The sequence below is a fragment of the Cydia strobilella genome, chromosome Z, assembly GCF_947568885.1.
Source record: "Cydia strobilella chromosome Z, ilCydStro3.1, whole genome shotgun sequence".
In the NCBI taxonomy this organism is placed as follows: domain Eukaryota; kingdom Metazoa; phylum Arthropoda; class Insecta; order Lepidoptera; family Tortricidae; genus Cydia; species Cydia strobilella.
This window is the reverse complement of record NC_086068.1, coordinates 25,496,345-25,511,539: the sequence shown is the minus strand read 5'-3', so window position 1 is coordinate 25,511,539 and position 15,195 is coordinate 25,496,345. Positions and strand designations below refer to the sequence as shown.

At 36.4% G+C, this 15,195-nt stretch overlaps 1 protein-coding gene across 1 annotated transcript in view; it reads left to right on the top strand.

Annotated features, from left to right (window-relative positions):
• LOC134754357 (DNA-binding protein D-ETS-3) overlaps nt 1–15,195 on the top strand; it is a 130,348-nt gene that overhangs the window by 11,944 nt on the left and 103,209 nt on the right. The window contains exon 3 of the mRNA XM_063690651.1: nt 3,883–3,972. Coding sequence (XP_063546721.1) covers nt 3,883–3,972 — 90 coding nt within the window. The remainder of the gene's footprint in view (nt 1–3,882; nt 3,973–15,195) is intronic.

The following is a 15,195-nucleotide window of genomic DNA, read 5'->3' as shown; positions in this document are numbered from 1 at the left end:
GCGGGGCAGGGCCCAAGCTGCCGGTGGTTAGGGCCGCAGAGAGAGGAACCGGCGGACTATCCGCGCCGTGTCCAAGATCACCGCCTTCTGCATTTGACCCTTGATCCAACCACCTAGCGAGAGTCTCTCAAGGTGTTGGTCGAGACTCTTCGCTATGAGACCGTTCGCTGAAACGACTATCGGGACAATGATCGTCGAATCAACATCCCACATGGCGGTTATCTCGTGAGCCAAGTCTAGGTACTTACTGGACTCCTTCTCGGCTTTTACGAGATTCTTATCATGGGGGATAGTGATGTCGACGAGCACGGCCCGGCGCTGCGATCGATCTATTATCACAATGTCAGGCTTATTGGCTACAATAGTCCTGTCAGCGATGATAGAGCCCAATAGAGCGTGGCACGACCATTCTCAAGAACTGGCACATTGATTTAGACTAAGTAAGTATTTACAAACTTATACACAATACAGAACCGCATAATTATGCTTTGTGAAATATTCAAATATTTGTACAAAACTTTTTAAATATAAACTTTTTAAATTGCATAGACAAGTATGGCTGCGTTTGAGGAGACCTAAAATGTCAAAATAAAAATTAAACTAATGGTTCATTACGTTCCTTTGTAAATATTACGCTAATTAATTAATTTACTTAATTTAAATATGCTATTAATTAGTTTAAAATACGCTAATTACATTTATTGTTTACAATTACAACAAAATATTATATAAGTTAGAAAAATTGTATGCACGTAATCCATAATAAAGAAATTGTAATCGATTATATGCATACTAATTTCATATGTCTTTGTGTCAATATTTGATACTGGCAACAAAATGTCCTTGAACAGAAAACTGCCACTTTGATCCCTCCTGGGAAGCAAAATCCAGTTTCCGAATAACTGATGTGAAATAGTAGATTGTGTCACAAGGGAGCAAAATGACATATTTATGGCGAGGGCGTACAATTGAATTCTAAACGAAGCGAAGGATTCTATAATAGAATCCTGAGCGTAGCGAGGGATTCTAACATAGAATCCTGAGCGTAGTGAGGGATTCAAGTGTTAACGCCCAAGGTGAAAATAATTTTGCTACCATGTGACACATACTGCTTTTCACATCACCTATGAGCAAAATTACATACTAACATTAGGTTTCAAAACATTATTATTTTAAGCAAAGATCGATACGGACAAAGTGCCAAAAATATGTGTACACGACCTTAGTATAGGTACATACTTCTGGCACTTTGTCCGTATCGATATTTTCAGACGTGACTGTAGTGACAAATTAAAAGTACCTACAGCTCATAATTATGTACCTATTATCTTTTCAAAAACAGCAGCAAACAACTAAAATGATACAATGAAAATCAAGTACATTATTTTTGTAGATTTTTCTGATAACAAATTAGCTCTTACCCCTTTGAACCAAATCTTCCGAAGAACACTATGAAGACTGATATCACTTATATTTATTATTATTATTATCGTTACCGGGATGCTGCTTAAAACATCTGACACAGATGAAAAGGCCTATTATTATTGATTTAAACTAAGTATTTACAAATTTATACAGAATACAGAACCGCATAATGCTTTGTGAAATATTTGTACAATTTTTTTTAAATATAAACTTTTTAAATTGCATAGACAAGTATGGCTGCGTTTAAGGAGACCTAAAATGTCAAAATGAAAATTAAATTATTAAACTAAAGTTTTTTTACGTTTCTTTGTAAATATTACGCTAATTAATTAATTTACTTAATTTAATTATGATATTAATTAATATAAATACGTTAATTACATAATTACATTTTTTGTTTACAATTACAACAAAATATTATTTAAGTTAGAAAAATTGTATGCACGTAATCGATTATAAAGAAATTGTAATCGATTATCTGCATACTAATTTCATATGTCTTTGTGTCAATATTTCATACTGGCAACAAAATGTCCTTGAACAGAAAAGTGCCACTTTGATCCCTCCTAGCAGGGAAGAAAAGTTCCCTTTTCGAATAGGTGATGTGAAAAATAAGTTTCTATTTATAATTTATCAGTGTTTCAATCATGTAGGAATTTGCGTCACCAAACCATAACTTTCGGGAACAGCAAAGATAAATGAAAACATCAAGTATTTATGATAATATATGACTCACTGATTTAAACTTTCACAATTCTTACTCATTATTATTCACAACGGCGGTACTTAATTGCGTAAAATAAGTTTTAAATTTACCTCCGACATTTCTAGGACGGCGTTGTCCCCGTGGTCTCGGTGGTGGTGCTCGTTGATATTGATGACGGTGCTCATATTGAATAGTAGACAATTTTAGGAACATAGCCAATATTTTTTGTGTCGACTTATAGGTAATACCATAGAGTAACTTATACTAGAGCGGTACTGTCATAGTAAATTTTGTAACCCCAGTAAATTCACTGCCATCTGTCGACACACTTTAAAACTAAAAATAAATATTTATAAAAATACGATAAAATGTATTTAAATATGGATAAATTATTTTTTTATTTGCATTAATTATTTTTATATGATTTTGAACCATGTTCTTTCATTGGTATGCGTTAAAATTATAAATAACAAACGAAACAGTCAACGCCCTCTATACGAGTGTAGGCCAAAACTAGTGGCGCCATCTGATCGAGAATCAAATTTTCGTGATTTTCGAGGCACGTTTTTTCCTTAGACTGTATCCATCTATTACGGAGTTATATCTATCTTTGGTAATACTTACTGCTTAATAGTTATACAGTATTGCCTACTACCTATGTAGCGCCATACGATTAGTAAATGAATTTAATTCATAATAACATATCTAGCACAAGTAAGTCTTTGACAAACACTTTCTATTTGCAAAGAAAAAAGAAATTTTTAATAATTGTTTTAAGAATAAATTAACTACATATTACAAGCTCTTGGCGAATAAAAAACCGTATGTTGCACGTCGACCAGCCCTTAATAGAAGCAAACAACAAAACACATAATTAAACACTTACATTAAGCCAATAAGTTAATCCGCACTTGAAAGCGTTCTCACAGAATCATCCCCACTGCAAAAACAAACAATTACTACACAATCAATGGCCACTCACGCGCGAACCTTGTATAAATCAGCACTATAATAGTGTGCGCATTACGTCGAGTGATATCATTTTTAACTCCCTAGCAATGACAATAGATAGCGCGCTGCCTTGCGCCCGCGCACGACGTAAACATCAGCAAGCGCATGCTAGTACATCTAAAGGAAGGGTGAATGAGAGAAGCGCAAGCAAATAAAAACTTATTGCCGTTGCGTTAAGAATTAAATTATCATGTCGACCTCTTGATACTTAACTCCCTATAGATCCGTCACATCAGCATGTTGTGCTCACCATTTCATGGGAACCGTAGCCAGGACAATGTGTACTTAATTGTTCGATAGAAATACCAGTAATGATGAGTTCTTCCCCTTCATTTTGAGATTTATGCGCTACCCGTGACCACCCGAAAAGTGCGCGACATATTTATTTATTCTCTTCAAATAAATAGCTCTAAACATATTGCGTAGAGCATTGCGGAATAATGGGTATTACTAGTAGAGTCGTAGTGCCATAACCGTGGGAGAAGGGTTTTTTTATTAATATTATTTGTGAATCAGACAATATCAGTAAGAATGAAATGTTGTTTTAAAGTAAATAAATTTTTTTAACAAAATTATATGAGAATCGGAATGGAGATATCATTCTCCTTGAATGAGGTGTTAATTAATTATGTCGTAGGTGGCCATCATTGCCACTGGTGTAAATAAAAAAACCTGCATTTTATTATTAAAAAAAAAATGGTAAAAGTTTAACGTGAAATAAAATGTACCTTTACCCCCAGGATCAGACAAACTGGCCAGCGGTCTTGGAAAGGGCTACTCCACAGCCACACCTACGCTGTCCGATTCTCTACGTGCCACCAAATGTTCAGGTAATTGTTGAGACTAATTCCATTTCAAATAAAAACCGGCCAAGAGTATGTCGGGCAATGCTCACTGTAGGATTCCATAGTTACCCTTCCGTCACAATAGGCTTAACAGGATGTATTAGTATTGTTAACCAACTCCCTTTCACCCGAGTTAAATACTACTTTTCATATCGAATGCGAGGAAACCAAATAAAACAAGGCAATAAATTCGCATAATCTGTACCTAATTAAAGTAATAGACGTATGGCCATGATTTTTTCCTTAGGACTTACTTACCTACTTGCAAACGGAGATTTTGCATGTCTAGAGATAAATAACCCAATGCGAAAACATTCAGATTGCAATATTCATAAAAAACACATATTTAAGCAAACTGCAGTCATTGTTAACTGATTTGTTCATTTAAATATGAAAATCAGCGGGATTGCCTGTTACTTTTTAATTTTTTACATTTTCGTTCTAAAACTGCCAATAGTCAACAATATTACTCATACAGCCAACATATTTGAAATAGTACATTATGATACAAGTGTACTACGTTGGTCATTACACACGAGGCGATATTGTGCGCGCGAGCTGTAAGCGAGCGCGCAATAAGAAAGCCGATGTGTGTAAAAGTACAATTTTCAAAATGGTGGCTTACAGTTTTAATTTAGCATCGAATAATTGCACTAAAGCGTGCTGGGCTTGTAGGCACTTATTCGCCAGTTCATTGAAGTAAGCTACCAACTCGTTTTCCAAGTAAGACTGGGCGTTTTTGCTGATTTTCCATTGTATAAAAAGTTTCATATCCCGCCAATTATTTTTCACCCGATTTTGATGGTAAAAGGCTATCGTTCTCGGCTCTTGCCTCTATGTATTACTGGCAGCGTCAATTTTATGTGTTCTTCATTTTCAATGCTTGAAAGTGACATTTTCATCAATATATAAACTAAAAACGAAAAAACATGCAGAACTATTCCAATTTTATGACAAATACGGAAAATGGCTGGCGAGTTATTTTTTTTACGCACTATTCCAATGCGCGCGCAAGGCAAAGGCACGAACGAAATCGACAAACAGCCAATGAAAAAAAAGAAAAAAAAAGCTAATATTTTCGTATTTCTAACCGACGGATGGAGATCAAATCCATAAAATGTTATGTTTATTCATTAATGTAATTTACGAGATAATTTAATTATAAATTATGTTTGGTGAGATAAAACCTCTTTGAACTAACATTTGAAACCTTATAGTTGGTTAAAAAAAAGGAATTCCTCGACAAAATTAAGAAGGCTCCGTTTCCATGCATATTATTAGCAATCAGTTAACTCAGTCGGATATTATAATATAATGAAAAAGCACGAGTGTTATAATATACTAAAAATGCACGCGTGTTTAATGTCCAGGATTATGAGCCAAAAATCGGTGGAATAAAAACGTTGTTTTGACCAAGTGTGTTGAAAATGTTAATATAGAATATCAACTGGATGCGTAAAATAAGCAATTTTATCTTTTATTTTACTTTACTTACATGAATAATGCCAAATAACTTTAAAAACCCACTTAATTTCGTAATAACGTTTAAGTGTGGCTGTACGTATTTTTACTATGAAAGGGAGACTTTTTGCGTTAACTTAAAAACGGCTTACCTGATCATGTTCGCTATAGTTTTCATTCAATGTATTTCTTACGTTCAATCTCCACGATTTCCATTTTTTTTCAAATTTTAGACCCATAGTGTAAAAGTTAGAGGGGGGGGGACACAATTTTGTTTTCGGAGCGTATATGTCCGAAAATATAGACTTTATCAAAATGTTTTTGTTGAAGACCCCTATTCGTTTTATGTAAGACCTATCCAACGATAACCCTATAGGGTTAAAGCGAAAAAAATACGTCCCCACTTTACGTGTAGGAAGGTACCCAAAAGATTTTTTTTTAGATTTTATTTTACGTCTTTCGGATTGATAGATTTACATATCCATTAGCACAATCGGAAGGAGGTTCTGTATTCGGTTGTGGCTCTTTTTTTTCCCGTGGTCCGATTTGAGTAATTCTTTTTTTGTTCGAAAGGAGCTACTTCCAAGTTGGTCCCACATTAATCTGGTCCTGTTCTGATGATGATGATGAGAAATTGAGGGAACATCTCAATTTTTAAGGCACATTTATGGTGATTTGGGTGTTTTCTTATGCAACTCGAGCATTTTCTCTCGAAAACCACCAATTTGATGAAATGGAGCTGATGATGATGATTGTTTTGATGATAATGATTTCAGCGATTATTCCGGCAGTCCTGCACCCATGATCCGATTTGAGTAATTCTTTTTCTGTTTGAAAGAAGTTACCTCCAAGGTGTTTTCTTAACATTTTTGGTTTTGATCTGACGATGGAATCCGTGAGGAATTGAGGGAACTCCTCAATTTTTAAAGGCACGTGTATGGTGATTTCGGTGTTTTCTAAAGTAACTCAAGCATTTCCTACCAAAAACCATCAATTTGATGTAGTTTAACTGTAGCCTAATCACGAGTTTGACACTAAATATTCGCTAGCGTCTTCGTAACTTACTTTGTACACTAATATGCCAGTACGGGCGAGATGCATAAACAGTAAGTTACGCATACGATAGCGAATATATCACTGTCAAACTCGTGGTAAGGCTACTGATGATGAAGACCACGGACGAAATGTGGAACTTCCCTCGTATGTGTATTATGATTTTTGATGTAGGTAGTGTTGGAAACAACCAAAGAGACTGAGAGGTGAGAGGTAGGTGTGAGAGGTGAAGGTAGAGGATATTAGTGTTTGGGGGGTTTGAGGTTGGGGGTTGAGGGGAGGTGAGTTGATGGGTCGGGGACTGAGGGGTTGCGAGTTAAGGGATTGGGGGTTAGGGTTAGGAGTTAAGGGGTCTGGGGTTAGGAGTCGGGGAATGGCGGTTGAAGGGTTGGTGGTTTAGGGTCGAGGGGTTCAGTTATCAGGGGTTGATGTGCTGTGAGGTTGAGTGATCGGGGGGGGGGGTTTGAGGGATTGGTTCAGTGGCGGGGCGGAGAATGGATTTAGTGACAGGAATGATTTCCCAGACGGACTCGAGGAAAATTCTGATTATTTAATAAAGTTTACGAATTTAGAGTTGAACATGATTATGTTTTTCATTCTTGCGTCACGCTCTTAACAATGTCTTAAAACTAAAAATTGAAAAATAAAAACTTTTATTAAAAAAAAGATAAACCGACTTCAAATAGGATGAAATAAAATATTATCCTTTTTAGGGTTCCGTGTTTAAGTATATGCGTTATCAACTGATATGTTTGAAGTCAAACCCCCCTTGCAAATATAATCTAGGTTCCAAGTGATTCTTTTTATGGCATTTGTCTTTGTTAAAATGAAATAGTTATAATAATAAATCAATATAAAGTACAAACTACAATTTTGCGTTAGTCCCCTCTTAAGCTAAGCTAAGAAAATAAATCGTATGCAGCTGTAAACACTTTCGCTTAGGGGATGAAAAAATCCTATCCAAAAACACACCAATGATCAAAAGCCTACAAAATTTATCATAATTAACTTGTCTCTCTCAAAAAGTTAATTACGCAGAAAATAGTTGGCATGTTAAGTTGTCGTTGCTACCCCGTAAAGACGCTTATATTTGTCTAGCCAAGCGTGCGGTCAAAGCTTCGAGGAGGATCTGAAAGAACCGACGTTGTCGGACAATTAAAAGTTACCTCCCTGACTTCAAAGCGATATTCATTTCGGTTCGTGAAGCGGTTAAGGACTACGGGCTGCTGTGAGCTAGACTATCTCACAGCAGCTGAAATGAATATATTATAAAAGTCACAAATATAGAAATATTTGTTACTTTTATCATTTTAGTGCCGTCGGTACATATCGTCCTAGAGGTTCCTAATATTTAACGTCTTAATGGAATTAAAGTGTACTTACATAATTGGCGTAGGTCTTCTGTGTGTTTCTATATGTTTCTTTTTTGTCTATTATTAAAATACTATTTAAAAAGATTTATTTATCAGCTCAAAAAGGATTTGTAACAATTAAGATAATAAAAAATAAAATAAAATAAAATAAGAGATGACGTTGTGATCCTTTGTGAGAGACTGGAGTCTGAACTAGGTATATTACTTGGTAACTAGGTATTACAGATCACCAGGCTCTCACCCCGGAGAAAACATACCTATATTATTATAGGATTTGGTACGAAATCTACAAGTATACAACATAACTGATGGTAAAAAAAACATATAACAAAAAAAAACATGGAAGAGTACATAATATGTATAACAAAGAGTTAACGCTTTTTTGCATACCACAATGTCTGTTAGTGTTACACAAAAGTTGAAGTTGAAAGTGTGATTAATTTGTAAATGTGTGTAGTGAAGTTCTTAATGAGAGGCTAGGCAATCCTCAATCTCGTTATAGATTAGCGTTTGTAGCCAATCGGTGATTTTCTGCGTACATTCTCTTAGTGTGAGAGCATATATATCGGTAAGGTCGTTAACCATATTGTAAAGTTAGGTAAATATCAACATGACGTCCAGAAACTGCCAAGCGAAATTTACCTAGCGAAAAAGCGAAAATACCTTATTTTGCTTAATTGTGTTAATTATTGTAGTAACGTAGATCCTATTCCTATGAGCCTGGAAGCCGTGGCGGTGGGTAAGTAGTGGCACGCGCCGTCACATGTTTTACTGCTAATTAAGGACCCTTGATATTGAAGAGGTTTTTGGTGAAAAACTCAATTGCGTTTTTAACGTGCGCAAAAGTGTGCCTACCTACTATTATTTTGTGGAAAAAATAATAATCAAACCATAATATTTATACTCGACGTGGGTGCTTCTCTCTGCTTTGTTAGAACTGTTATAGTCTCTAGAATAGTGAAGAATATTATTTTTTTGTTTTTATGGCATGTTGAAGCTGTTTAAATTAGCGGTTAGGTGTGTAACAGAATGGTCGCTCTCATAATCTGCTCTAAAACAGACATCACATAATTAACTACTCCATTGCTTAATTTGTTACAAATAATAGGCACCAGTAATTGTGGCTTAAATTTTAACGGTGTATCAATGTCGAGTGGCGAGGGGTGCGCTGCGCGCGAGTGTTGGACTGCGCGTGCGCGGGAAGCGATGCCGATTCGCGGTGACAACCGTGCCGAGCTTTGATTTTTTCCCGCGGTCCACAAAAGATGTGGGGTTGAACTATCCTGGTAATTGCTGCGCTGGTGTAATGGGACACGCTTATCTTCGCAATTGTTGACGCATTTCAATAATGTTTTAATTAAACTGTCAAGTCATGCATGGAGAGTAGTGGTAATTTAAAATGTTATCTGTACACACAACTACTTACTAGTTACCTCTACTTTGTTAACTTTTTTGTCGCGTTAAACCTTTTGACTAGCTAAATTAATCTAATAAAAATGCAAAAAGTTATACCATATACTTAGGTAGTAGACACAGGCATAAACTAAAATATAATTATAGTATTAGTATAGTATATATTTTTATTTAATGTAAGATTGGCTCTGCTCCTATAATTCTAAAGATTTGTATGATTTATGTTTACTTAAATGTAGGCAAAACTACTCCGAGACCTACAGCCACACTTCAGGACCTGCGCGAAGATTTATACCTAACGCTTTAAGTACCTATTTATAAAATTTTAGTGTAAACTGGTACAACTGATTGATTCCATTGCACGCATGTTGCATTATATGTTCCTTGTACAATAAATAATGTCACAATAATATTCTCCAATCATGCAATGAAAAAAAAAACAATTTCGATGCTTCGGAATTTCGAAATCGAGTAAACGCTGCGGCCGAGTGTGAATGGCGTTTGTCGTAGCACCGACCGGGGAGCTCGCGCTCGCAGGCTCCCTCGTATCGGGCAGTCAATCATTCTGCCGTTCGGTTCCGGCGCATCACGATCGCTAACCGGCTGGGCGGCGGCGGCGGCGGCGGCGGCGATCACTGGACTCGGCATTAATTTGTCACGGATTCGGTTTAACGAGTACCACTTTATGGACGCTAATGAAGTGATCCGTTCGTGGGAACCATGATGGTACATAAAATATTGTAGTTAGTCATTCATTCGTTTTAAATAATAACATATAAACACTCACGCCGCTAAAGTATTAATCGAATGAATCACTAAATAAAACAAGAACACTGGACAGTCGAATTTGAGCTTACAATTAGTTTTTATTTTATTCTAAGTAGGCTAAAACTGATGAGCATTAATCTTGATATGATAATAAGAGGCGAGAGTACCCAGTAACCTTATTCATGGCTAAGCTACCATGGTAGCACTACGCAGCATACACAAATAAATATTATCCGTATGTGGCAAAAATACTAGGTGTAGCGATAATGTGAAGTAATTAGCGCTTAATAAATTACTGTTTCTGATGATAAAAGTAACTTGTATTTACTTACATATCTTGCATCTACAATACCCTAAAACCGTTTGTAACCCATTCTAAAATTAAACGATTGCCTCGTTATGCAAATAAACTAAAAATAATCTCAATACAAACATTAAGATTACAAACTATTCATGTGCCGTGATCCCTTTAATCCAACCCCAAGCAAACTTTATTGCCCGAGACAGAGTTAACAAAATAAATGGCTTAAATTTCTACACCCGTAATGAATACATAGGAGGGATACCAAATAAATCATTGTTAGGTTGCATTTCGGACAAGCTACAGTCCCGGTTGGTGCAAGAGACAAGCGCGCGCTTTTTGTTGTATCAAATTTAAAAGTATTATAAAAGTTGTTAATACGACTACAAGAACAACTATAATAACTAGCGAACACTAATTTAATAAAATTATGCAAAATCGTTTTATGATTTTCTTTGATTCATATTTCACATTGGTAACTTATGATAAGAGAAGAGGTGAGGTTGTGGAAAAATACCACGAAAACATATAAATCTTTTCTTTTTTTAAATATTACGTCTTAATTAATACTGATTTATTTTATTACATTCGATACACTTTCTGGAACCGGTGGTAGTTTCTGACATTCATAAGTGCATTGTAACATGCCAAAATTGAATACCTAAAAAACCGGCCAAGAGCATGTCTTGCCATGCTCAGTGTAGGGTACCGTAGTTACCTGTCCGTCATAATAGACTGCCACAAACAGGGGATATTTTTGGGTATTCTGTATTGTAACAAGCAAAAGGCTGTACCTTAGCTGCACTTTTACTAAGTAGGGAAGACTTTTTGCAAAAACTCAAAAATGATTTAACCGATCATGTTCGCCATAGCTTTCCATGAAAGTATTCACTAAGCTTTACTTGCACGATTTTTTTCATATTTTTTGGACCCATGGTTCAAAAGTTAGAGAGCGATTATTTACGAAAATATTATAATTATCAAAAAATGGTTTATGACGACCCCTATTCATTTTGAAAACCTATCCAACGACACCCCACACACACCACAGGGCGGGAGCGAAAAAAAATTTTCATCCTCACTTTACGTGAGGTACCCTAAAATTTTTTATTTTATTTTTTGGTTTTCTTTTACCACTTTGTCGCATTTATTGATTTATATATCCATACAAAATTTCAGCGTTCTAACACTAACGACCACGGAGCAAAGCCTCGGACAGACAGACAGACAGACGGACATGGCGAAACTATATAAGGGTTCTTAGTTGACTACGGAACCCTAAAAAGACCTTCACTTTCAATAGGGTATTTGACTACTAGTCATATCAGTTTCTTTTTTCGAACTGTCAAAACGATTTTGCTAATAATATATTATGGAATTTATATGAAACACTAGCATGTGATTTCACGGTCAAATTACCTACTCTTTATATTTTTATACGGGTTTTAAAATAGAAATTATGTATAAAAATAACTGCTGTCTACGTTTGTCTATTAATCTTCTTTTACTTTATTTCTTTCATGGGGTAAAATAATTTATTTTACTCTAGCTCTTTTTGTACACCTGCACTGTGAGTAAAACAGAATTCTAACTTCAATGGTATTATCATGGTATTACTATATTATATCTGTCGTCTTCTTTGTAATAGGGGATATTACTGCAATGATCCGCCACCAGAGTGCATCAGTAGCCCGTTTAGTAAATCATGGAGTAGTAACTTATATAGGTATATACTGTACTATGGATGGTATAGAAAGGATGCCAATCTCTTATGGCAGAATTGTTGCAAAAGTGACCGCTTTCAGCTTTAAATAATAGTTCCTAATCCCTCCGGTGGCGCTAGTTAGGCTCTGGGACATAAGTATAACGTATAACATGAACCAACAAATAACCCGACCAAATTACGTAGGTTGTTTTTGGTAGTATTTCGGTGTATGGTGGCGCCGCCTAATTACTGTTTTTTGATGGACACTTTTCATACATAGAGATTTGGCTTCTTTATATAGTCTCCATGTACTGTACCTTTAACAGGTTTTTGACAAGTTTTCAGAGTTAATAAAATATGACATTGATGCAACAAGGCGGTTTGTCTACAGAGGACCTACCGGAAAACACGAATCTGAAATTTCGCTATCTGCCTCTTTATCGCTCGAATGTGACAGAGATGTTAGATAACGAAATTTCGATTTTCTTGTTTCGCGATAGACCCTCAGATTGTGGTAGTGGCGCCACCTGCGCATAGTTTCGCGTAATATTCCCTATTTGTAACCTATGTTTAGCGACATAAATTATTCTATTTGGCATGTATACAAACCGAATATGCCAAATTAGAGTTACGACAAAATTGAAAACGGACATCGCTGTTTCAAGTTTTCGGCGGTAGGTATCATCAAAGAGTTTGGTGGCTAGATAATGCGGTAATTACAATGACGAATCTCGAAGTAACCGCCTGTTGATTGATACATGTCGGCGTCGTGTCGTAGTCGTGCATCGTCGGTCGGGTATCGCTTGGACAGAGGCGCGGCGCGGGTGGCAGAAAGGCGCGCGGCACGCGTCACACTCCGGAAGTAGCCGGCAGCGCGTGCGCCGTCGATTCACATGTTCAATGGAACGTACGGAGGCGCACTTAAAACATTTTTATTGTAACCAGCTAGGGGGTGGGTATTGTTGTCAGAGAACACCCTTACTTTTTTTAATGTAACTATTTTTGCATCGATGTCTGTTCGATTTGAATAAATGAAACCGGGCTGAAAACTGAAACCCAAGGTTTATACGAATACATATATATATACATACATTACATTACATATATACACTAAATAAAATACCTATGTATTTTGGAATGGATAATTCGTTTGTTACCTACTTTGTAATTTATGTAGTACATTTGTTTACATTGATGACAATCGTTCAAGTTTAGAAATTATTTACTAAGGTCATCTCATAACCAAATTGTGTACACGGTGTTTTTTTATAGTGCGTTAATGTCAAGGGTGCATCCTGAGTTTAAATTAAGTAACTTTCTCAAAAAACCCATATTCTAATTAACTCCATTTTGGAGATAACATATTTTGACCAAGGTGTAGTTAGAAGCTTGGCTCTACAAGAGATCTGGTAAGTTTTTGACAGTGCGAGCCTTATGGTTTCGTCTTGGCAACATTTTACATGAAAATGTTTTTAACCGACTTCAAGATTTCAAAAGGAGGAGGTTCTCAATTCGGTTGTTTTTTTTTTATGTTTGTTACTCCATAACTCCGTCATTTCTGGACCGATTTTGAAAATTCTTTTTTTGATTGTAAGTATATACATACAGATTGGTCTCGTTTTTGTCAAAACGCAGTTCTGATGATGGGATCCATGAGGAATCGAGGGAACTCCTCAAATGTTAAAGGCATACATATAGTGATTTTAGTATTTTCTACAACAAATCAAGCACTTACATTTAAAAAAGTGACATTTGATGAAGTGGAACTGCTGATGATGATCAGAATGGAACTCGTCAATGACACAGTTCACGTTTGGCGATTTGTTCTCTTCGTTATGGACCCAGACCCAAACTTGGATCCGGACTCGGATCCGGGTCTAGACATGGACCCCAACTTGGATCCGGACCCGGACCGAACTCGGACCCGGCCTTGAACCCGGACCCCGACTCGGACCCGGACCCAGACCGAACTCTGACCCAAACTTGGTCCCAGACAGCCGGACACGGACACGGACCCGGACTCGGATCCGGACCCAGACCCGGACCCGGAAATGCTACTAGAAAAGTGTGTTAGGTGGGTGGGTGGGTTTTAACTGCGATTCTCACAGAACAGAACTGCTATCAGAAAAGTAAGTTAGGTTAGGTTAGAACTGTGACCCTTACAGAAACGAAATTCTATCAGAAAAGTGGGTTAGGTTAGGTTAGAACTGCCACCCTTACAGAAACGTAATGCTACTAGAAAAGTGGGTGGTTTGGACCTCCTTTTCTACATAATTAGGCAAAAGATGCTGTCTTTTTCATTTTATTGTCTGGAATCTAAAATAGCACCATCAACAATAAGTAAACTTTCAGCGGCATCCCCCATTGAAGTCGGTTTTTTTTTCTTAAAAATTATTGGTGGGATATAATATTCGTGTTACAACAACGCTATTAATCACGTATTACGAAAAAAAAGAAAAAAAAATAACTACGCCATTCAGATTCCTTAAATGTACTTACTAAATTAATACTTAGCCATACCCCAAAGTTGACGGAGTTTAAATAAAACACCGTGTAGGTATAGCTATTTTTAAACAGACTGATATAAAACTAAAGTGTATTTACCTAGTTTTATCATGTCGGTCAGTGAAAATAGTAGATTGTACAACAAGGGCACAAAGCGATTTACTTTCATACGAGGCAGTTTATTGGTCCGAGCGGCAGCGAGGACCAATATAGCCGAGGATAAAAATAGGCGTTTGTGCCTGAGTTATACACACTGCTTTTCACTTCGATTGTGAGTAAAATAAAAAAATGGCAACAAATAAAATACATTTAATTAAATTTTAATGTGAAATTTGAACAATTAGATATATTTAATGTAATGGTCTTATCGGGCATATTAACAGTGTTTGTTTGGATTTGTGATGACGATGGTATATTGGGCAATCGTGATGCCTCCGGCCTCTCTGGGTCTTCATTCAGAAGTTGGCGGTTTGGTTCAAAATTACAGTGACTACTAGATGGACCTGGTCCATTTGGAACTAAATTGATGACTTCTGTAATACTGTCGGAAATCTTGGATTTATTTCCAATGGAATCTTCTATGTATCCTTCTGCAACTTGGTCCGATTTCCAGCCGCCATGTCTCTTTA